Genomic DNA, 23,499 nt, shown 5'->3' on the forward strand with positions numbered 1-23,499 from the left:
AGAATGAGTTAAACTGTTGATACTGTCATGCATTCATGTGTTGTGAAAATGTTTTGCATAATATATTTGAATATCTTGCTCAACAGGAGACACAATCAAATTGGCCACTTTGACACAATTTTTTGCTGCTGCTGCTAGAATCTGCCTGTGATGGCTGTCTTTTCACCCTGTGAAATTAATGCTTGTTGGATTAAGAACATGAAGTCTGACTGTCTGGCATCTGGATACAGATTTAAATCTTCTTCCAAGTATGACATCAGCACCTTAGGCAAAATGTTTGTGTGTTAAAGTAGACTGGTGAGTTGTATCTGAGGTGTGGTGCAGAAATACAACACCCAGCATTTTACCCAGCAAAGTATTTGTGGCTGGACAAAAAGCCATATGGAGATATATCAATTATTAAAAGTGAGACATTTTTTTATTTCATATAAAATGGGTTATATAATTTCTCTTTGAGATAACTTAAGTTTTTTTTATTTAATTTAATGCTAATGTGAGCTTATCTTGAATTTGTTGTCAGCAACATGCTTCACAAAAATTGGGAGGGGTGCAACAAAAGGCTGAAAAAGAAAGTTGTGCTAAAAAAAAAAGGTTGGAGGAACATGCTGCAATCGATTAGGCAAATTAGCAACAGTTTTCGGTAACATGATTGGGTACAACAACAGCACCTCAGAGTCTCAGTAGAGATGGGCAGAGGTTCAACAATCTGCACAAAACTGCTACAAGTTGTGGAGTCCTTTCAGAATAATGTGAAATGTTTTAATATATTTTAAGAATGAATAGACTTGGTTGAAAATCAGTATGTGCATGATGTTCAGGCTTACAGGCAAAACCGCATTAAAAACAGAACACGCTCAGGAACACTTCCAGAATCCCTGTCTATGGAACACAGTTCACCGTGCCATCCACAGATGCAGGTTAAAGCTCTATCATGCAGAGAAGAAGCCATATGTGAACATGATCCAGGAAGACGGCAGTGTGTCTGGATTATGGACTAAAGCTCATTTAAAATGGACTGAGAAAAATTGGAAAACTGTTCTGTGGCCAGGTTGATCAAAATACTAAATTATTTTTGGAAATCATGGATGCTGCGTCCTCCAGACTAAAGAGGGATATGGTATGGGGGGGCATTAGTGCCTATGGAACTGGAAACCTGCACATCTGGAAAGGCTCCATCAATGCTGAAAGGTATAAACAGGTTTTAGAGCCACATCTGCTCCCATCCAGATGACATCTTTTTTCAGGGAAGGCCTTGCACATTTCAGCAAGACAAAGTTAAACCACATCCTGCATCTATTCCAACAGCATGACTCTGTGGTAGAAGAGTCCGGGTGCTGGACTGACCTGCCTGCTGTGCAGACCTTTCATCAACTGAAAACGTTTAAAATACAACAAAGAAGACCCAGGACTGCTGAGCAGCTAGAATCCTCTATCAGACAGGAATCGGACGACATTCATCTCCCAAAGGTCCAGCAGCTGGTCTCCTCAGTTCCAGATGTTTACAGACTGTTGTTAAAAGAAGAGGGGATGCAACACAGTGGGAAACATGGACCTGTCCAAGCTTTGAGATGCGATGCTGCCATCAAATTCCAGATAAGTTCATAGTTTTTTCATGAAATAATGTCTCACTTTCTAAATTTGATATGTTTTCTATATTCTTTTGTAAATAAAATGTTTATTTGACATTTGCAAATCGTTGCTTCCTGGTTTGATTTACATTTCACACAGCATGCAAACTCAGTTGGAACTGGGGTTGCATATGATCAGCATCAGTGTCAGAATCAGTAGTGCATGCCAAAGCCACTCAATTTAGAGTACGCCAGTGCTCTTTTAGGCACATGACTGTACTGATCTGCTAAAAACAGTTTTCTTTGTCCCATCTTCTTATCTTACCCTTTAGTCCCAGGTGCAAGGATGAAGCTGGGCAAGGTTGTGGGGGTGCGGCCACTGTGGCTCTTCTTAGTGGAGAGGTCCAGAACACCATCTGAAGACATCCACACATGGAGAAAAAAAAAGATAAAATGCAAAACATTTTAAATGATATCTAGTGCATCACTAGCCTTTGAAAAGCCAAAAACATTCACATTTCACATGATGCATCCACCTGTTCTGCACATGCTACAGAGATTCCTCAGATTTCCATTCTACACCTTCCGAAACAGTCTTCTAGAGTGCTATCAAAATTTGATTTAATTGAGCAGTAAGGCAGTTATCATGGTAACCATTTTCCTCAGTGAATATTAAAAATGCTGTTAATCAGTAAACTCACTTTTCTATATCATAAGTTTGAAATAAAAAGTGTGTGGTAATTCATTATTTTTTTCTTTTTATGTCACCTTAAAGAGGCCCTCCTCATGGTGTTTCTCATGGCAGCGTAAACTTCTTATCCTTAGCACATTTTGCTTTTACTGCATTAAAAACTCCACTGCTGTCAGTCTGCTACTTCTTACTAGTGAATAATCATCAAGTTGAATAACAGCTTCAGTAACTACAGTCAGTTTGTGTCTTTACATAAGTTACTTTTTGTTTTCAAATCAAGTGGGCTCTCTGAAATGATGAAGTTTGACTAACAAAGCTATCACAAGTGAGCAAAAGACTGGACAAAGAAAAGTGTAAACTCGACAGCTCTTTCACAAGAAATGAAAAAATAAATGATTTATCTATTTATTTATCAGTTCAGTTATATATTAATTTGTGAAAATGTAGTCCTTGTTTTCCTTCTTTTTATTTATTTATTTTTTTTAACTAGCAGCCTTTATTGGAAAGTTGCTTGTTGCTTGATGAAGGACATGCAGCAAAGGGCCCCAAAGCCAGCGACACAGAGCTTAAGCTTCTGTATATGGGACGCCTGCTCATCTCGTTAAGCTAAGCGGTGACTCAGGCCTTGTTTTCAAAGACATCTAGTTCCATTTTTATCATTTTTCATAATTGAAAATCTGGAAAAACTGACCATAGGAGTGAGTGTGAACGTACATGGCTGTTTGTCTTGTTTGTCCCTGTTATGGACTGGTGAGCAGAGATCAATTCATCCATCGATTTTTTTATACCTGCTTTAATCTAATTCCAGATCACAGCAGCTATTAGGTGAGAAGCAGGGTATACCCTGAGAGGTTGTCAGTCCATTACAAGGACAACACAAAGGAAATGCTTTTGGACTGTAGGAGGATGCCAGAGTACCCAGAAAGAACTCACACATGCACTGGGAGAACATGTACACTTCACACAGAAAGAACCCAGCTGAGATGGGAACCTTCCTGCTGTGAGTGGACAGTGCTAACCACCACACCATTGTATAGCCCCAAGTTAATTCATGAACAGTGGATACAATCTGTGACATTCTGACCTCTCAAACTCAGACAATCCCATATGGAGACAGGGCATATAGTGCCTAATCTTCACTATGTTTAAAAGGAAAGAAGAGTCATTTCCAACACAGGAAAATTATTAATCTGACCATGAGTGTGGAAGCACGTGTGTATATTCAACATACAAATGACATGAGATTAAAACTAAGAATCAAAGACCATGTGTGTAATGTGTCTGGGTGTAAAACATGCTAAAAAATCCCAGGAACATCAACTGAGGTAATTTATACATTACAAGTTAACTAATGACGCACCTCTCTTCATAAGAATTATCATGTAAATCTGCAAGCATGTTCTATTGTCATATAGCATACTGAGAACAGTAACAAGCTCATGGTATTGTAATCATAGGAAAAAAAATCTGTGCCATTAACATGCATATTCATGCAGCCACGAGTCCTCAGTTGTAATCAGATGGGGAAATTACACTCATACACAGTCAGACAAATCTTTTGTGAGGACACGTTGTGTTGTAGCAGCAGTACAATTAGCCAAAGCATTGCTATAAATGTTAGTACAAACACTGTAGACAAAGAAAGATGGATTTGTTTAGAAAAGCTTTACTCTCCCTGCAGACTGGCTGGGACGATGATCAGAAGCCACACAGCCCGACAAGCCATTGATCAGTGAAGCAACAACAATGTCTTTTTTTCCCCTAAAATTACTACTGCGTAACTTAAAGGAGTGCAGCATGTGTATTATCCTGTTTTGAGGATAATGTGAGTCAGAATTCCTCTAAAAGGTGTTTTGTGTTTGTGTGTCTCTGAGCGACTGTGTGTGTGTGAACACAAGGGTGGGGGGGTAAATGCTTACATCTTTGTTGCAAAAATTAAGGAGGCTTACTGTAAGCAGATTCCAAAAAGCTGGTATTAAAGTGTGTGACCAGTCAAACTGTGGTTGTGGGTTGAAACAGTGAGACTGCAGCCTGTTCTGTGATCAAACTGCAGACCCCTTGCTGGTTTAGCTTGATTAAACAGAGACCGAGCGCAGAGATACTTTTTCAGAGCTCTGCATCTCACAGCACACTCACCACCTCAAAAGACTTGGACTTTCAGCAATCTGATCAAGGGCAATGTGTGTCTTCTAATGTGTAACTTAAATAAAAAATGCAATGATGCAGGATCAGGGTTTGAAATGGTTTTCAAATTTGCTTTGATACATTTTCTTTCCTTTTACATATTATGTTAAGGGTTCCTATCTTGGTACAAGAAATTGGTGTCACAGAGATTACTGATGCACTTTAGCGGGCGAACTGTTTTTCTGTCAAGACAGTTACATTTAAAACAAAGGTTGGCTTAGACTTTCAAATTTAGGTTAGAGTGAGCCTTTCATGAATTAATGATAGTCAATACAAGATTCAAAAACAAGTGTGTGTGCTGTTGCTCTCACCCTGCTGGCAAGGCTCTGGATCCACCTGGCTCTTTTTAACTGTCAGGTCCAGCGGGCCGTCCTGGTCGGCCATGAGAAGCTTGCTGAGGACAGGATTCTGTGCAGAGGCAGCAGCTGTACCTGCTCCTCCTCCCCCACCGTTGCTGGCTTCTGTTCCGTTGCTGCTCTGGGTGCAGGCAGGTGTAGAAGCAAGAGCAGCGGAGGTGGGGCTAAGGCCCAGTCCTGGGGTTGGGGATGGAGAGGAGGAGGCTGACGATGGAGGGGAACTGGGTGTGGGCCTGGGAGGGGAGGTTGGGGCCGGGGCCACAGATGCCACTCTCGGCAGGCTTTGGTCCTTCATGGTGCCGTTGGGTAGGGGTGGGTCGTCCTGAGTAGTTTTTGAGGTATATTCGGCAGCGAACTGGCGGATCATTCGCTGCATGATCTCACGAGCCACTAGAGGAATGTGGGGGTCAGAGAAACTTGGGAGGTCTGGAGAGGGAGGAAACAGAGGAGCAAATATATCACCATCCCGTTCTCGAGGAATTTGTCTAGTTGTTGGCATGCTCCACTGCTTATTTATACCGTTTCATCCTGAAAACATAATCCTGATGCTATGCTGAAATAATCCAAAAATCACTTGGAAGCTGCGTTTAATCCTGCCTATTGACCATGTTGAAAGCTCCATGATATCAGTACATACAACAGATTATTGCCTGCTGATCTTCAGATTGTGACTCTCCTTTAATTCTCATTCAATTCACAGGAATTATTTCTTTCTCTACTGTGCACTTATAACTATTACATTTTTTAAATGATCTGCATGGACAAACACACGTGGACAGACACATTAGTGCTCTCATTTACATCTACAAAACCATAATGCACTGCTAAAATACAACTGATTCATCAAAAACGAGTCATAAGTTTTTAACAGCTGACTAACTGTTACACAAATGAAATTTCTTGTAGTATTTGCATCTTTTATTTACTAAAACTGAGTACCTTTGTACTTTTAGTCAAAAAATATTTGGAAACATAAAACTTTGTGGTTTGAGGAAATGTAATGACAGCTCCTTAAAATGTCAATTTTCAATTTTAAATGACAAACCAAAGCAAAAACCGAAAGAACAAGATAAAGAACATAATTGTGACCTTCAGCCTCATCACCACAGATAAATCTAATGTAAATCTGGGCAGTTTAGATTCCTTAGTTATTACAATAAATGAACTCAAGAGAAGTTAACAATAGAATATTGTGGTGATTTTCACTAATATGACAGACCTGTACCATACACTATATTGTATTACAGTGTTTTGCGCTATAAGATATTAATATATCAGTTTGTACCACATTAAATATAATTCAATTAAATCATCTCAATAATTCTCTGACAATATCATTAATCAAAAAAGTCTAAACAAAAGAACTAATTTAAAGTGCAACAAGAGGATTAAGAGGAAAAAAGCAGGTGTCAAACTTTCTGTTACTCCCCGCTGTGACAAAAAGCAAACCCTCATCCAACATGGTCTATTGATCTCACTGTGAATTCACACTGAGCAAAACAGCCACAGTGACAACACTCCTTTGATAATGCGATAATCCGACATTGTCCCACATAATTCAGATGCACTTATCTTTTCAAAACCAGTAGTTACTTTATTGAGATAATTTCATGCATGTTTTTGAATCAGACCCTCAAATAATACATTAGTCCAAAAACATAATCCTGAAGATGTGCAGACATAATCCAAAATCACACATTCAGTATATATCACTCATAATCCTGACCAATGAGCAAAGTTAAAGTATCAGAATCTAGAGCAGGTATATACTGCTGTTTTCCAGCCATATGCCCTGCCAGCATGCCTCCTGTTTTAATTGTGCAACAATACGTTATTTAGAAGTTGTTTTATTATTTTAAGTCTTTTATAGTTTCATAGAGCTTTTTTTTTTTTTAATATTACATTCTGACTAAAGATTGCATGAGAAAATGTTTTTCAACCAAAAACTGACACTTTAATTTTCCTGTCTTTGGTTTGACTTAGTTCTAAAAAATAACTCATGACCATAAAGCACTGTAAAAATGAACAACTGTCGTTACAACAAAACTGTTACTGAAACTGCCGACTGACAGTCAGAGAAGAACAAAAGACTGAAAGAGACCACGAAGATAAAAAAAACTAAAGGAAAAAGAGACAAAGGGTGCGGTCATATGCTCTGCTGAATGTCGGGAAAATTCATCAAAATCCTCCTGTATAAAATCATGTAACTGATATCTAATAAAAACACAACAATATCCAGAGTTTATCCTAAGATGATTTACAAACCAATCTGGCACGTACATATATTGCTATATATATGAACATAAGCACATGTGGTGATTAAAGAGGATAAAGGGTGATCGGATCAATCAATCTGAAAAATCTCAAATTCAACAAAATCTAGCAGCTACCTGCTATTTTACAGCTAAGCACAGATAAGCATGATGTTCCATCTTTATGTGTGGGTGCTGTAAAGCTGAACCACAGACCTGCTCACAGGTGTTATTGCCATTTATTGTTGTGACATATCCTCGGTAATGTGATCGGACTTCTGTGCTTCACCCGAGCATCATGCTGTGTAATCCCTTCTACAAAAATGATCTTGTTGATGTGACGTGAAAAAGCTTAAACTGTAACATTAAGTTGTTCCAGTTTGTAATGGGCCCTTTAGCTGCTTTGCAACAACTGAATTCCCTCCAGGCAGTGATTAAATCCCTTAAAAACTCTTCCTTGTTCATCCAAATTACATCTTTAGATTTTTTCCCTCAAAAACTTCTAAATAATCCCTCAAAGCCTTGAAATGGCTTAGGTGCAACTCAACACCCTTGTCGGATCTGTATATATGCAAATTAGTTGCACCTCTATCTCCAGTGTTCTCCTGGCTGTATCTGCTCACCTTCATCTGCTAGAACACCCTTGACTCTTCAGTTTGACCATATTAGCCTTTAGCTAATAATGTGTTGCCAGTGTTAGGTAAACCCTGTTCCTGATCACCAGCAAGGTGACAGAATCAGCTGATTTTCATAGAAAGGATTTTCTTCTTTTGTAAGCTAAGAAACCACAGGGAGTGGGTTAGTGACCTGAAAATGTGCCCTAATTATACATCTCCATTTTGACAGGTGCAGGTTGCCATCCCGGGAAAACCCCAGAGCACAGCAGCAGTTTGCAGTTTTTTTAAATGAAATAAACAAGAGATCTTGCTTTTGGCCAACAAATCAGAGGGATTTTGCAGATTTGTTTATTCTTTTTTGGAGGGTGACTGCTTCTGTCTGCCAGACTAAGCTCACCTTTGTTTTAACAGAGGTGAGCGATCAAAATATGACATGATACAATCTTGGTTTAAAAGGCATTCAGACACGGCTGCTGTAACAATATTTCTCAATCCCGACTGAGGAATGGAAGCCCAAATGTAAGGTTACATGTAGTCAGATCTTAAAATGAGGTGAATCAAACCTCAGATGAGCAACAACATGACATATTACACTGTGTCATTATTTATTGAACAAAAACTGAGACAAAATACAGAGGCAGGGTGTGAAAAGTAAGTGAACCCCCTTATCCAACAGCTTGTAGAAGCATCTTCATAATCAAGATTCTATATTGTCATTATCCGAGATAACATATTTTTCTACAGACTCACGGCTTAAAGGCACACTTTGAGGTAAACCCTGCAGCAGCAGTGAGTTGCAGTAATGGTTTCCTGTGTGACGTTATCAGTCTCTCTCATGGTTGTGGAGGAATCTTGGCCCACTTTCTTTCCAACGTTGCTTCAGCTCATTGGTTTCTGCACAACTCTCTTAAGGTCCCACCACAGCATTTCAGTCAGGCTGAGGTCTGGACTCTGATTGGACCATTGCAACACCTTGATTCTTTTCTTTTTCACACATTTTACCTCATTTTAAGATCTGGTGAGCGTCAGATTTTTATATCCTGAAATGTAAAATGCTAGAGTTGAAGGAGGATGTACTTTCTTTTTCATATGATTTGATGTCCAAATGCACAAGTCACAATAATCCATTTAGATGAGCCCCTGTGAGTGCAGAGTCTAATTGAACATCACTGGCAAAGGTTGTGTGGCAATTGAACTTTTGACAGGAGATGACAGAGCAGCTACAGCTTAACATTTGTCAGATAATGGTGAACAGAAGCTATACAAAGATAGATTGGTGAACAGAAGCTATACAACAGAAGATAGATTAATTACCAAATATAGTCTAGAAATGACTTTATTCAAAGACAACTAAGCAAATATTAACCCGTGTAAAACACCTGACCAACACTAATAAGAACAACTAAAGATGTGATGAAACACTGAACAGTGCTCCTCTCAGACCTTCAGCTAATTAGTTCAATGGTTGTGATTGGCCAGCTTGGGTGGAACTCACAATTGGGTGGAGAGGGTCCAGGTCATCCCGCAGGAGCAAATAAAATAATCTCTCAGACTCAGTTGCTTCCCAAAAAGATGACTGTATCACACTGCAACATTTAATGTCATAGTTAAGACTGAAGTACGGAGACTTTTGTCTAAAAAAAGAGTCATGAATCAGATTTACTTCATGATCTGTGAAAAGTCTGATGTTTGGTCTGAGTCATCTCCCAAAAACACAGAGAGAGAATATTTCACTTTTTAAAATATCAGAGATCTATTTTGTTCCTTGTTTAATGAAGTTTGAGCTATGACCCCTTTTCAGGGAACAACTAAACTTACTTATTTTGGACAATTTTTGTTGGCAATGGTGTGGTAAAAGTTTGATAATAAAGATGATTATCTAATTATCATGTAGTTACCAAAGTAATAACCAGGTATTAGCCAAGCAGTTAGAATGGGTACACTGGGGTCATATTGATCAAAAAGTTGAAGTTACAATACAGTGATTATGAGGAAAGAAATTCAAATACAAGGTGAAACCATTTGGTTACAGCATAGCACTATTTCTGCTATAATACATGATATTTCTAATACTTTTTTTCACATCATCACTTCACTATTACCATCGTGTTAATGAGCTGTAATGAAAAGTGCAACCTGGATCAAGAATGGAGGAGTATGAAAGAAACGGAGCAAATGATACATAGTGCACAGCATGTTGAGCTTTCATGCACAAATTATGCAAGCCTCAGTCAGGATTTTTTTCCCAAGTGTCCCAAGTGTTTCCCAACACCAATTTTCTTAAAGAGTTACTGAAATGTCACATGGAATGGACATTGTGCGTCTGAGGAACAGAAACAGAAAACGTGATGCTTTAATGTCCATTTTAGTGGCCTATGTGCAACTTTGACAAAAAAAACATTTATTATGTTAAACAAATCCTAAATGATCTGATTGGGAGTCAGTGCCATCATTTGTTTGACGTTTGCAACAACTAGGATGCAGTTTGAATTTGGACAACACTGCAATCATTATTTAATCATTTTATTAAATATGAAAAAATCTACAGTCAACTAGTGATCAAGTCAGCCAAAAGTGATGTAAGACTTTATGATGTCTCACAGAAGTACAGCCCAGCTCTGACCAGTACACCGATGACTAATCTGTGACTAAAAACTGTGGCTGCATTCCTAGACTTAATTAATGTGTAATCTGATCTCTTGCCCATTTTTCCCAGTGGTGCAAACTGTCATAATAAGCTATGACACAAACCTCTGTCCTTTAGTGAAATATATTTTACGAAAGCCAAGAATTGTGTATAAAGCAGCTAACTTTGTTCCTACAGTGAGTAACCAGATGAAAAAATGTTACATGGTCATACATGAAAGATTCAGTTGTGGTTTTTTGTTTGTTTTTAGAAGCAAGCAAAGTTTTCACTTTTTTCAATTTTGGAAGAAAATTTTTGAAATCAAGTAACTTCCTTAACTCCATTATAAATTCTTGACTTGTATTCTCAACAAAACCTTTTGAGCTACCTTTTCTGAAAATTCTGTGATATTACTTGAAGTGATTAATGAGGAGTGTTTAAGTCACCTTTTCTGTGGAACACAGCATTGAGGAAGTCTTGGGCCTGTCTCTCCAGCCGGCTGATCCGAGACTGCTCCTGTTTAAAGTCCTCAAACTCCGACAGCACGTGGCTGCCTCCACTGGTTTCCAAGCTGTGCTCCTGCACACACACACAGACAAATGATTGAGAAAAGATGTACTGTGTCAAAAGTATTACCCTCACAAAAGCATCACACAATATGTAGCATAACTGGTTATTTTTCATGACTGTTGAACGATGTCCATCGTTCTGTTGTTCTGTGAGTCCACAGAAGATGCTGCAGGTACTCTGAGTGCTGTCCATTCTGTGACTTGAAAATGATCATCCATCCATCCATCTATTATCTTAATAAACATCTTACACATATCCGAGGTCAAGTCGCAGATTCAACAGATCCCGGGGAGGAACAGACATCCCTCTCCCTAAGGACACCCTCTACCTCCTCCTAGGGGATTCCAGGGCATTCCTGTGCCAAAATAGGCACTGTCTTGTATTTATCTTGGCAATAATTATAAAGAAGGCTGTCTGGTTTAAGAATTATTTCTGTTTTATTCACAGTCATAATTGTCTTATTTTGTCTGAATGACAATCTAAACCCATCTTATTTAACTGACAAGCCAAGAGCCTTATAATGGTGTTTTCATTTCCATATTAATGGTCGTAATTGATCTGTGAGCTTTATACCAATCAGTCTTAAACTTGTTTTGCTATTTTGGGTCAGGCAAAAAGTGTTTCTGAAGTCTCATGCAATGGTCAATGACAAACGAAATGTCAAAACAGTGAGAGGCGGTTCTACAGTGGGACAGCTTCCTTCTCTGCTGAGAAAATGTTCCTGAAGCTGTTTAATCAAACAAACCACAGTGAAATGTGGTGAATGGAGGAAGCAATTACCAGGACATGTGTTGGCTGTAATGAGTGCATTGCCACTTTTTCTTCAACTGTAAAAAGGGAGTTTGACTGTACAGTATGTGTCTGTTAGCATCATTAGTAAGAGGCAGGGCAGAAAAGATTAGTTTGTTTTTAAAGCTTTCTCCTCCCCTTCCTTTCTTTTTTTTTACCCAGCAACCTTCTCTCTGCCAGCGGTTTGCATGGATTTAGATCAATGACCAGTGGTCCCGCCCCCTGAAGGCCCTCTGGCATTTCACAAATCAGCAGAGTGCAGTAATGGTGAAACAGAGAGAGCATTCAAAACCTTAACAAAATGCATAAATGCATAAAAATTCGAAAAATTCTTCTGAAAAAAAATCTGTAAAAAGTCCCCGCTGGCCTTTGTTTCAGATTTTCTCCACTCATTGATTTAGATTTGTGTAGCCGATGTTCAGTTTGGCTCTTATCAGGTTCTGGCATCACTACCACTGTTAGCGTGACTTTACAAGCAGGAGTAGAGAGACGGAAAAGGGCAACAGAGAGACAGATGGAGCTTGATGGAGGAGGGCGGATGTGAAGAGTGAAGCTGGGTGTTTAGAGGAGACAGATGGCTGACCTTGGAGCTCCACTGGGGTCAAGTCAAAGAATACAAGCAACAATCAATGACTGGGGGAAGGATGCCCCCTCCTAAGTTCCTTCCCTTACTTGTTCGCTCGTTCATACCTTTGTTTCAGGAACTTACATTCATGTTAAAACAGATGTTGATAGCAAACATTCGCTCAACCAAATCACCCACCCACTAACCCACATTCAATCAGAACCAAAAACAAAGAACACCTCAAAACAACTTCAACTTCAAGATTTTAAAAAAAAAGTGAAATGGTACATGGACTGCATGACTATGATTATGTTGACCATTTAAAGTGTTTCATATTACCCAGTCATGCATCAGTACAAACTGGGGTTCATTATCTTGGACACTTTAACATATGGACTAAGAAAGCTAGGGATGGAACCACCCTTCTATTGCCTGAGCTAGGGCTGAACAATTTATCGTTTTTTGATCGAAATTGCATGATCACGAAAGCTGCAATTTATTTATTTTTTTTAAAGTGCTGCTGACCCAGGGTCTGTTGTGGATCTATTTTAGACAGACAGAGAGAGGATTCATCCCATCATCTCCCATCTTGCAAAGCTCACCAATCAGAAGCGACATGCTACTCATGGACTGGTCACACTAACCAATCAGTATTGTTTTCAATACACTTTTATCCAAAGCAACTTACAGATAGACAGGTAGGGTAGGGGGGTCTTGCCTAAGGACCCCTACTGGAGACAGTACCTTTCATGCAGGGGATTTGAACCCAGATCTCCCACATGAAAGGTGGCAATCATACCACTACACTATCCAGTCCATTACTACGTATTCACTACGTATATACTAACGTATTTTGAAATGACTTCAGTGGAACCACAAGCAAAGTTAAGGGCTTTATTCCCCCATAAAAACAGCACAGCTGTAATTTGGGAGTATTTCGGATACAAGGCTGCAGACGAGCACTAGAAACAGGTACGGTGCAAAACCTGTCGCGCTAAAGTTGCCACATCTAGTGGAAACACAAAAAAAATTATACCGGCGCTTGAAAAATCACCACAGACATTTGCACGAGAAGTGCATGGCAAAAAACAGACTACAATTACAGCATCATTTGCCAGTGTAACTCCATATGAGAGAAGCAGCAGAAGACACCGCGAAATAATGACTGCCATCACGCACTACATTGCTAAGGACCTGGTGCCTGTTAAAGGGGAACTCCAGGGGAACACCTGGACCTTATTTCTGGCATGAAACACGTTTATCTACTCACAGAGAACAGTTTGGCAAAAGTCAGCGTCCTTCGGAAGATATTTATGTAACTCACGATTGGTGTATATCCATATAATGGAGTGAATGGGGCAGGGACGATGCAGCCTCTAGATAAGGCATTATCCGTCTTTATTTCACCAATACTTTAAGAAGAATGAATGAACGAACGTGTGCTATAGCTCTGTTAGCTCATAGCTGCTGTTATGTGGCTACTTGCGGCTATAGGAGAGCTAACGGAGGGAATTCTACACACACCTCTACTGGAACCTTATATATATATGCACTTTGTCTGCAGTCTTATCAAACTTCCCTGACTAAAAATACAGCATTTCACAGCAGACACACTGACAAAAATGCCACCACTGCAGACATGCAGCCAACGCAGGGACCTTTCCCACATCCTAGGGTCTGTTGGCTGATTAGTAGTTCTGTGTCAACTTGAGTTTTATCAGCAGCATATCAGAGTAAATTCTGGACTAATAGCAGCTGAGCTTATTGCTGTCTTTCCATCAAATGACCAATTTTAAGACATTCACTGCTGTTTCTATCAACTACCTTTATTGAAATTTGAGCATTTAAAAATATTTAAAAAAAGAAACACAACATCATGAATTCTATCTTTTATTTGATTTATTTCAGCTTCTTGAAGCTCATGAGCTTTGACTGAATGAATGAACCTCTTAATCCACACATGGTTTTTACAGTTGTTACTATGGTGATAGCAAGTGGTTGACATATAATAAGGAAGCCTGTCTAGAATCATACCAGGACCATTGAGCTCCCCCAACATCTTCGCTCATTTTGGTCTTTTCAGTGGGTGATTCTACATTAAACTATGGCTCCATACAAACTTCTTGTACAGCAGAATAAGCACTAAAATGGTCATGCATCAGTATATGCATTTGTGTATTAAACAGAAGTCAGTTCAGTAAAGTCTTTACCATTCTGCTCTGAACTCCTTTTGGCCCAGAGAAATTCTGAGAGGGCTCTGCTTACTGTGCTGCTGAGTCTCACTAGTTTAGACTCATGTCACCATCCTCCTTGCACAATATTATCCACCACACACACACACACACACACACACACACACACACACACGCACACACACACACACACAACTACATGCACTCACCTCCAAATCGTTATGCCACATTGCTTTAATGAACTAAACTGAGTCAACAATGCTTGAAGAACACAAAGAAAAACAAGTACTGCAGCTGCAGCAGTGCGACCATTTGAATAGAAGCTTAAAAATTGTAGCATAAAAAATGCATGAGGCTTAAACTCGCTTATGAAGATCTGATGGACAGAGATTCACACCTTCAACTGCAATATTTTTGAACATCTGTGCAACATTTCAATGATGCATCCCCACATCTCTTATTTTCAAACTAATCAGCATGGATAACAAGGGCAGTGAACACACTTCACAAGTTTTTTAAGTTTAATACTTAATGCATGTTCTGCTCATATTAAGAGTTTTATTGTAAGCCTTGGATACAAGTATCTTCCAAATGCTGTAGAGCTCATGTATAAAAATGGTTAATAATGCATGAGTGATTTAAAAAGGTTACTTTTGGTTAAACTGGTGAAAAGAGAAAGTAGGTATATGCACATCAAACAGATATTGGTGCAGGGCTAATAAAACAGCTTCCAAGGGAGAAAAGAGGGGTTGGCCACAATTACAGATGATTTATTAACTGAGCCAACTTGAACCTTCATCAGGTCAAATGTTTAACTGATGGAAAACACACCTGTATTTATGCAATCTAACAAACTCCCAGTGAAGCCAGGTGTGGTCTCAAATTCCACAACACCAAAAGAGATCAAATTTCAGAACACATTAACCATTAAACTGTTAAAATGGTGGTGAAGCTGATTGGATTGTGATGAGCATATTTACTTTCATTGTAAATTACTTTCAAATTATGTTTCTGGTGTATTGGCTCCTATAAATAAATTAAATTAACTGATTTCTTCATGTAGTGATTGATTTTATTATGAGATATGATGAATTCATGATTCAAATTTTTCTTTTGGCAGGTGTGTACACTTAGCTATGAATAATGACATTACACTCCATTTTATTTGTAGAGATTTTATGCAAAGTGACTTTCAAATGTGGAACACATTCGGGGTTCAGTATCTTGCCCCAGGAAACAAGGACACGTGACCCTCCAAATAAAGGGTGATCACTCTTCTTCCTGCGCTACAAAGACGATCTTGGTGTTTTTTTTCTGTTATTATACTTTATGAAGAACTTTTCAGATAGATATTTGACATTTTCAAAAGTTTGCACTTTACACCTCACTGAGAGATGAGTAAGTGCATGACATCAGTTCGTGTCAGATGATATTATTTTAGCATTAAAACTGGAAGCAGTTAAAAACTGAAGTGAGGTTCAAGATGACCAGATATCTTTATCTTTATTCTGTGTGCCTACACACCAATGTAAAGTTATGATTTCACTGGAACGCTTTCAGCATGTCCCAGGAAGATTGCTAAAAACTACACCAGATGTATTTGATCAGTGCTTTTGTGGTGTAAATTGATATGTGCTCTTTCTTGTTTAAATTATGTTGTGGTCTCACTTGTGAAGCCAAAACCCACCACACCATAGTTTTAAAAACAGACCGACTGAGGTGTTGCTAATACATACAATAATATGTATTTTTTTTGGGTTGTGAAAAACCTGTTTGACCACCAGGGGAGATGCTCCACACTCCAGCCCTGATTAGTCTGAACTCAGAACTTTTACCTTGTTCGACGAGTGTTAACACGTTATAGTTTCTGACAGTTTTAGACATTATACAAAAATAGGGTTAAATCTGACAAATAAATCAAAATGTTGTGATGTTTCTTACCTTGTTTTTCTCACGCCTTAAGCAGCAGAACAGACAGTTTCCATCAAAGGACCAATCAGACACTTCCTCTGGCTCACAGTCTGGATCAGACAGAAGACAGAAAGCTCCAGGTTAAATAAAGATGAGCTTCAACTGTACTCACACTTTTATCTTTTTTAATCTTTTGAGTTGAACCAGCCATGGTTCACAGATAAAAAACAGAAGGACCTGTTCCGGAGGAGGAGGTCCTCAGGGTAAAAAGACCATCTTGACTGTCGAGGTCAGAGCAGGATGGTAAAAATGATTCCAGTTTAAAAAGAGGCAACAGTGACCCAAATACCCATTCACCACAAACAAGGTATGCAAGAGGATCTCTGGATGCACATTTAACCTTGAAGCAGATGGAAGACAGCAGCAGAAGATCAAACTGGATGTCACTCCTGTCAGCTCACAGCACATCCAGATGGTGGGGTCAGAACTTGGCGTACGCAACATGAAAATGTGTGGATTATTCCTGCCTTGTAGCAAAAATTCTGGCTTGAGTGGTGGTGTCACGGTGTGGGAGATGTTATTTTTGGCACACCCCATCTTCATCGTTTATGACCACAATGCACCCATTCTGCAATGGCTACATTCAGCAATATAATGTGCCATGTCACAGCAGTCATATCGTGAACATGAGTAAGACTCCACTGCATCCACAAGTCCTCCTCATTCTGATCCTAATCCCACGGAGCACCTTTGGAATACGGCGGAACGAGCAAATAATTAAGGCTGTCATGATTGTGAATGTTATTCGCCATACAAACTCTATTCAAATTAAATGTTTGCATTTCTATGCTTTCTGGGCTTGTCCAGTCTTTCAGGCTGAAAATACAGTTGCTGTTTCACCTCTGTTCTCAGCGTAACATGGGGCACCGGGAATGGGAGGCAGAGCCTTCAGTTATCAGGCCCCTCTCTTGTGGAATAAGCTGCCAGTAAATGTCCGGGAAGCAGACACCCTTTCCACTTTTAAGATTAGGCTTAAAACTTTCCTTTTTTGATAAAGCTTATAGTTAGGGATGGCTCAGGTAATCCTGAAACATCCCATAGTAAAGCTGCTATAGGCTTAGACTGCTGGGGGACCTCATCTGTCACACCTTTCCTCACTTTGCTCTCTTTTTCCCCCTGTTTAATTTCACAATTGATTTTATGTACATGTGACATTATTGTGGTTATTAACTTGTGTTTCCCTGTTCCAACAGATATCCTTTGAATGGCGTTATGGTGTTTTTCCCCCCTCTTTTCCCTCTTTTCTGTCTTCTCAAACCCCAGCTGGTCGAGGCGGATGGCCACCCTTCCTGAGTCTGGTTCTACCAGAGGTTTCTTCCCGTTAAAAGGGAGTCGTTCCTTTCCACAGTCGCCTCAGGCACGCTCAGGACGGGAGATTGGACTGAAGACAACTTTCGGTGCAATCTGTTGGTTTCTTAGTTAGGATATTATTTTTTGAATTGGCTCTATATGAATTAATTGGATTATGATTACAATGAATTGAATTCCAATTGGCTTGAATTGGACTATATTACTGAAGTGCCTTGAGATGACAATTGTTGTAATCTGGCGCTATATAAATAAAATTCAATTGAATTGAATCAAAATCATCAGTAACCAGGAACTGAACCAATGACCTTCCAATTGACAGATGACTGCTGTTACTCTTGAGCTACAGCCACCCCAAAAATGACAGATAGATAGCAGATAAGACATGTCCACAGCAGAGGAGAGGAGCGCAACAAGATGATGTCCTTAAAAGGGAATACACCAAAGCTGTTATTCATTTAAGTCTATGAAGCACTGGAAAACCTGAGGAAATATGACTTTTTTGAACAGTGTCAGCCAACTGTTCAAACAGAGTAATGTAGCGTGCTCTAGATAGGGATCTAAAACTCAGTTAGGTTTCCAGTGCTTTTTCTGAATCTTTGCTGTGATATACCACAAAGTAATATGGCAGTTCTGATGGCAGAAATAGGCGTAACCTCGGTCTAACAATGTGCTTTCGATTCTATGCTAAATTGAAAATGTGTCCATTCTCTTTATAAATAACTTCTTTAATAGTGACCAAAACTGCATCCATTCAACTTCCAAAACCAAAAGTCTACATTGTATTGCAGACATTATGTGTCCAGGCAAGCAAGCACAAATTCTTGTTCATCCTATGAAGCTCCTTCAGTGTAGCGTCTGCCTGAAGAAAGCTGTTTTAGCCCGTGCCACCTAAAGACCCCACTCTGTTCTGACAGGTCACATTTATTTCAGACAACAACAATCTGATGTCAGCTGGAGGCACAAACAGAGCCTGAAGCTTGCAGTTACAATTCTAATGTTCATTCACTTGTAGTTTTGGAATTTTGACCATGTATAACAATGAAACTTTTATATGCCTCTAATATCTTAACAGCATACAAAGTCAGAACATTTGAAAAAGCATGGCAGTTCCTTAAAAACAACCAATTTTCCCAGCAATAATTACAGATAAATTGTTTATGATATCAATATCCTCTGCTTGTGGCCTTATGATCAATTTCTAGATATAAACTCTCAGTTCATGTGCACTGAGAATCATTTCTTTTCATTATTGGGTAGTTACACAACAAGTCTTTACTCCTCAGATGCAAATGCATTTTACCAACAAAGCAACTTTTGATCTGAGAAAGAGAGGATATTGGTATTGGATATTGCAGCGGAGATGTTGCCATGGTGTACCACTTGTGGTAAAAAAGCCCCTGTTCACGCTGATACCACATCAGTAGGGAGACAGAGACATACGCACAGAGTTAGAGAGTAGCAGTTAGAGAGGGAGACTGAGGATAGAAGGAAAGGAATGAGTTACACAAAGAAGGAGGAAATCGTAAGCAGACAGGAAGACAAAGAACATGGTAACACAAGAGCAAAATCAATACGGTCACAATATCCTTGAACATACAGTACATGTCAGATGAAGACTTCAAATCTCAAAAATATCACATATTCAGCTGCTAAGAAAACTAGTTGAGGCTGAGGTGAAAGTGCATCACCAGCCTGGAGGATAGCAAAATGGGATTTCAATTGCTGTTTTATTAATGTTATTTCAAAGTCTGTAAAAAAAATGCAGCTGCAAGATGTTTGGCTTAAACTGCTTGCTCATGTTGGAAGACCAGGTAACTGAAAATAATTCAAACTTTGTCTCATTTTTTTGTTTCTCAACACGTTTAATACGTCACTATTTCCCCTGGGATGAATTTGGTTTGGTTCTTCTCACTGTTTCCAGAATTCTCTCCTAAATTTACAAGCAAAATACAACATAAGCTCTTATTTGGCAAAATCAGCCAATATGTTGTTAATAGAAACTTGTGATATGGATAACAAATCTAGACTCAGACCCTTTCATATACATATATATATGTTGAATAGTTCGTTCCAGCCATGTCTTCTTAGTCACTGTGCATACATACCAATACAACATCTGCAATGAACTACTATTCTGACTCTTATTTCAATCCTGCACTAACAGTTTCTGTATGTCTTAATGCCTGTTTTGCATGTTTTCCTGTTCCATTATTTTCCACTAATTTCTAAGAAAATCTTAATTTGTTCCCTCTACAATTAATTTAGTAACATTTCCAATACTGTTGAGGTGAGCCAGTTTCCTCACTTCCTGTGAGAAGACATTGAACTTCTCACATGATGGTGACTCACTCCATCACATGAAGTTGACCGATAACCCAGCCCATGGAAATTTAAAAATCCTGCAAGTTGATTCTATCAAAGAATATGACTGTCTGCAACGTCCTGCATTACAGTCACCACACAGTCAAAACTGTGATTCTGTTTTACCACACCCTGACCACACCCACAGTACGTCTTCATCGCTGCAAAAATGTGGGAAACTAAACCACTAGAGGGCAGCAGAAAATGTGAGGATAAGACCCTTTTGTTGCTTTCTGGGGAACAAAAAACACCTCCTTGAAGAAGACTGACATGATCTGCAGTTTAAAACAAGATCTGTTTCAATTACAGTCCAGTTTCCTCTCAGTTTCCTGTGAGACAAGCAGCGGATTTAGTTACTGCTCTCTCCTCTCCTTGTTCTGTCTCTATCAGCTGCAGTAGTGAAAAGGTCACAGGTGAGCTGTTCTTGAACCCTGTGGTTGTGCCACTTACAATATCCCTGGGAAGGCACCAATTAGCTCCAGTCCCACTGCTAGCATGACCCCCCATCCTCACAGCGGTCAATATGGATATGGGTGTGTGTGTGAGTGTGTGTTTGCCAACATGGAGAAAATAATGACAGTGTTTACATATCGCTGTAGTTGTTTAAATGCATATGTTTTTTGTGAATGAGCATCACTTCCTCACTCATTTCTGTATAGATGTCATCTTTCGCATTACCAAGAGAAGGAAAGCTCATCTGAGAGAAGTATGAAAGTATGAAGTATCTTTTTTAAGAAATAGGACTGTAAACAGGCTAGATCAGAGCAGGAGAAAAATAATACAAAATATCCCTCTTCAGGTGTGTGTGTGTATCCAATTCCTCAGGAGTGTGTATGCATATATACTTGGGCCCGTCATGTTGTTTGATGATTTTTTTTCTGTTTTATTGTGGACATCCAGAGAGTCTGATATCAAGATGACATGTTTTTTTTTTAGGTCACAAAATGTTGGTTTTCTGTTGCTGGATGTTGAGAATGTGATGAGAATGTGTGTGAGTGAGCTTTCACTGCCGCCCTGAGTGAGCATGCGCCAGCTTTACTTGTGTGGTTATGTGTGTGTAGGCTATGAGCAAAGTGTAATGCATGAGTAAAAATGACATGCCCGAAATATTCTAAAAATGCCTTAAGTTGGTGGGGGATGGGTCACATGACTCTGGGACGCCATGTTGACCTTGTTTCTGAGAGAGGGAGACAGAGCAGGAGGAAGCTGGGTGTTTAGTGGTGCAAATCAGATCCATATTTGATTTGCACCACTCACTGTGGGAAGCTGTTTAGTTTTGAAGCTTTATGAGCTTTGGCTGACTAAATAACACAAATTAGAGTTTCCTTGTGCATTAAAAATTGCAGAATTACATAAAGATGCACACAATGCACATAAATAAATGACTGGATGCAAACACAGGACAGCTTTATGCTCCCTGGGCATCTGAATTTGTTTGGACAGCAAAGACGTTGTGACAAACAACTTCACCCACACTGGTGCTTTTATTATGCTGGTGACACCTCAGCTCTGTCTACTGTCCAACAACTAATCAAGAATGTACAAATATCTTCAAGTAAAAGTGAAGCACTGTTAGCCAAATTAAGTGGATCTTTTCATATTTCAGGCTTTTTTCAACTAAAAGTCATTACTGTATTACTGTTTGTGTCAAACTACCACCACAGTTCGGTAAGGAAAAACAATTTCTTGAAACACTAAAAGGACGGTGAGTTTAAGGAAAGAATCCTTTACTTGACTGATTAAGACTGCTGACCACTACCTGCATGGACAGTGGAGACACTAATGATAGCAGAAATTATATGAGTGCTGACCATTTTTCCGCAGAAGGAGTGCTGAATGCATCCCTGATCACTTCCACTGTGAGCGTGTTACAGTAAAACCAGATCCATAAGAAGAAACACAAGTCCGCACAAGTCCACTTTTCAACCAGAAGCTTAATAAAATAAATATCTAGAGGGTGATGTAGATCTGTAAAATTAGCTGATGTTGAAAAAGACAAAGCTATTTGTTAGAGGTAACATTCCATTCAGCATGCTCTGACAATGAATCCTGACACTTTCCACACTGAGCCGCTCATCAAGAATCAGACTCTTTCTGCTCAGCAGAGATCAGAAAAACAGATCGTCACAAACTACCCTGCTCAGCTGGTCCAGGCTGCTTGGTTTTCTCCATATAAAGCTCTGTTTAGTGACACCCAGATCAGGATAGATTAAAGATGGCTATTGTATGAAGTAATCAGAATGTCTTGCAGTTAAAGTGTTTTTCTAGCAGTGTTGATTCTATTGGCATGGCAATAAATGTGTTTGAGATAGATCACTTGGGAGAAGACGGTTTGCTCTGTGTTCCTGAACATACATACTGTCTGAATACAAAGCTTAACCCAGAGAGCTCTTTCTGTGTGCATGTTTTATTTTTGTTAAACACAAAAGTATAAAAGTCTATCCATACAACAACTAGATGGAAACGACTTGAAGAAGTTACTGATGTGAAGCCATTACTGCTTGTTTGACTAGATTACTTTTTTTTTCACAGAAATGTGTCCTCTTCACTCAGACTTAGGCTGTTCTTCTTGTACACAGTTGTTTGCAAATGCATATTTGTTTGTTTGTGTGTTTATGCAGACATACCTTGGAAAAGAGTGATATTCTTGATTAGTCCCGGCCCAAACAAGCCCTCCAAGATGCTTTCAAAGCCTGTGAAAAAAGGAGAGATTGGATTTTAATATCAGCTGGCATTTTTATAATCAAAACAACAAATGACAGCAACTAAAATATTGTCACCCAGAATAAAGTAGCAAACAATGCAACATTTGCACGAGGACATCATTTCAACCATTTTTCAGTGGAATGTGACAACCAAGTGGCACATGTTTTTGCTCATGCATTGCTTTCACAGTCCCAAAAGTAGCAAAAAAGAAAAAAAGAATGGTTCCACTAAACAGTTTGTGATCTTAAGTCCTGTTTAAAATAAGGAGACGGAAGCAAACAGACACTAAAATAAATGTCCTTATTTTGTGTAGACACACATGCAAATGTGCCTTTGTTCAGACAATGATGTGGAAGCTCTTTTCAGGAAACACACACACACACACTCACATATGAAAAAATAAACAAAGACATTTTGGTCAGACACACAAAAAGAAACGCACCAAAAAATCTACAAAAGACAACACTCATTTCACACTTATTGTTCACATACACGCAATTTACACAAAAGACTCGTACACACACTAACACACTTCTATACTTGTCTTTCTTCCAAGCTCTGAAGGCAAATGAGCGCTTTACCTTTAATACACCGAGCTAATGTCACTCACTTTTTTATTAACTGTAAATACCTGCAGTCTATTGTTGCTTGGCAACAACATACAGAGAAACAGAAATACATATTGAAATTTCCAACCTGATCCCCCTCCCCCTTTTCCACCTCTCCACCCCCATCCTCCA

General features: G+C 39.1%; 1 protein-coding gene across 1 annotated transcript in view; it reads right to left on the reverse strand.

Annotated features, from left to right (window-relative positions):
- The window catches only part of lcor (ligand dependent nuclear receptor corepressor), an 84,470-nt gene that overhangs the window by 16,471 nt on the left and 44,500 nt on the right, over positions 1 to 23,499 (reverse strand). The window contains exons 2-6 of the mRNA XM_072383613.1: positions 22,681 to 22,746; positions 16,352 to 16,431; positions 10,741 to 10,873; positions 4,755 to 5,225; positions 1,894 to 1,984 (exon numbers count right to left, since the gene is read on the reverse strand). Of these exons, the coding sequence (XP_072239714.1) occupies positions 1,894 to 1,984; positions 4,755 to 5,225; positions 10,741 to 10,873; positions 16,352 to 16,431; positions 22,681 to 22,746 (841 nt within the window). The remainder of the gene's footprint in view (positions 1 to 1,893; positions 1,985 to 4,754; positions 5,226 to 10,740; positions 10,874 to 16,351; positions 16,432 to 22,680; positions 22,747 to 23,499) is intronic.

Source organism: Leuresthes tenuis, unplaced genomic scaffold, assembly GCF_036924035.1.
Source record: "Leuresthes tenuis unplaced genomic scaffold, fLeuTen1.0.hap1 SCAF_4, whole genome shotgun sequence".
Taxonomy (NCBI): domain Eukaryota; kingdom Metazoa; phylum Chordata; class Actinopteri; order Atheriniformes; family Atherinopsidae; genus Leuresthes; species Leuresthes tenuis.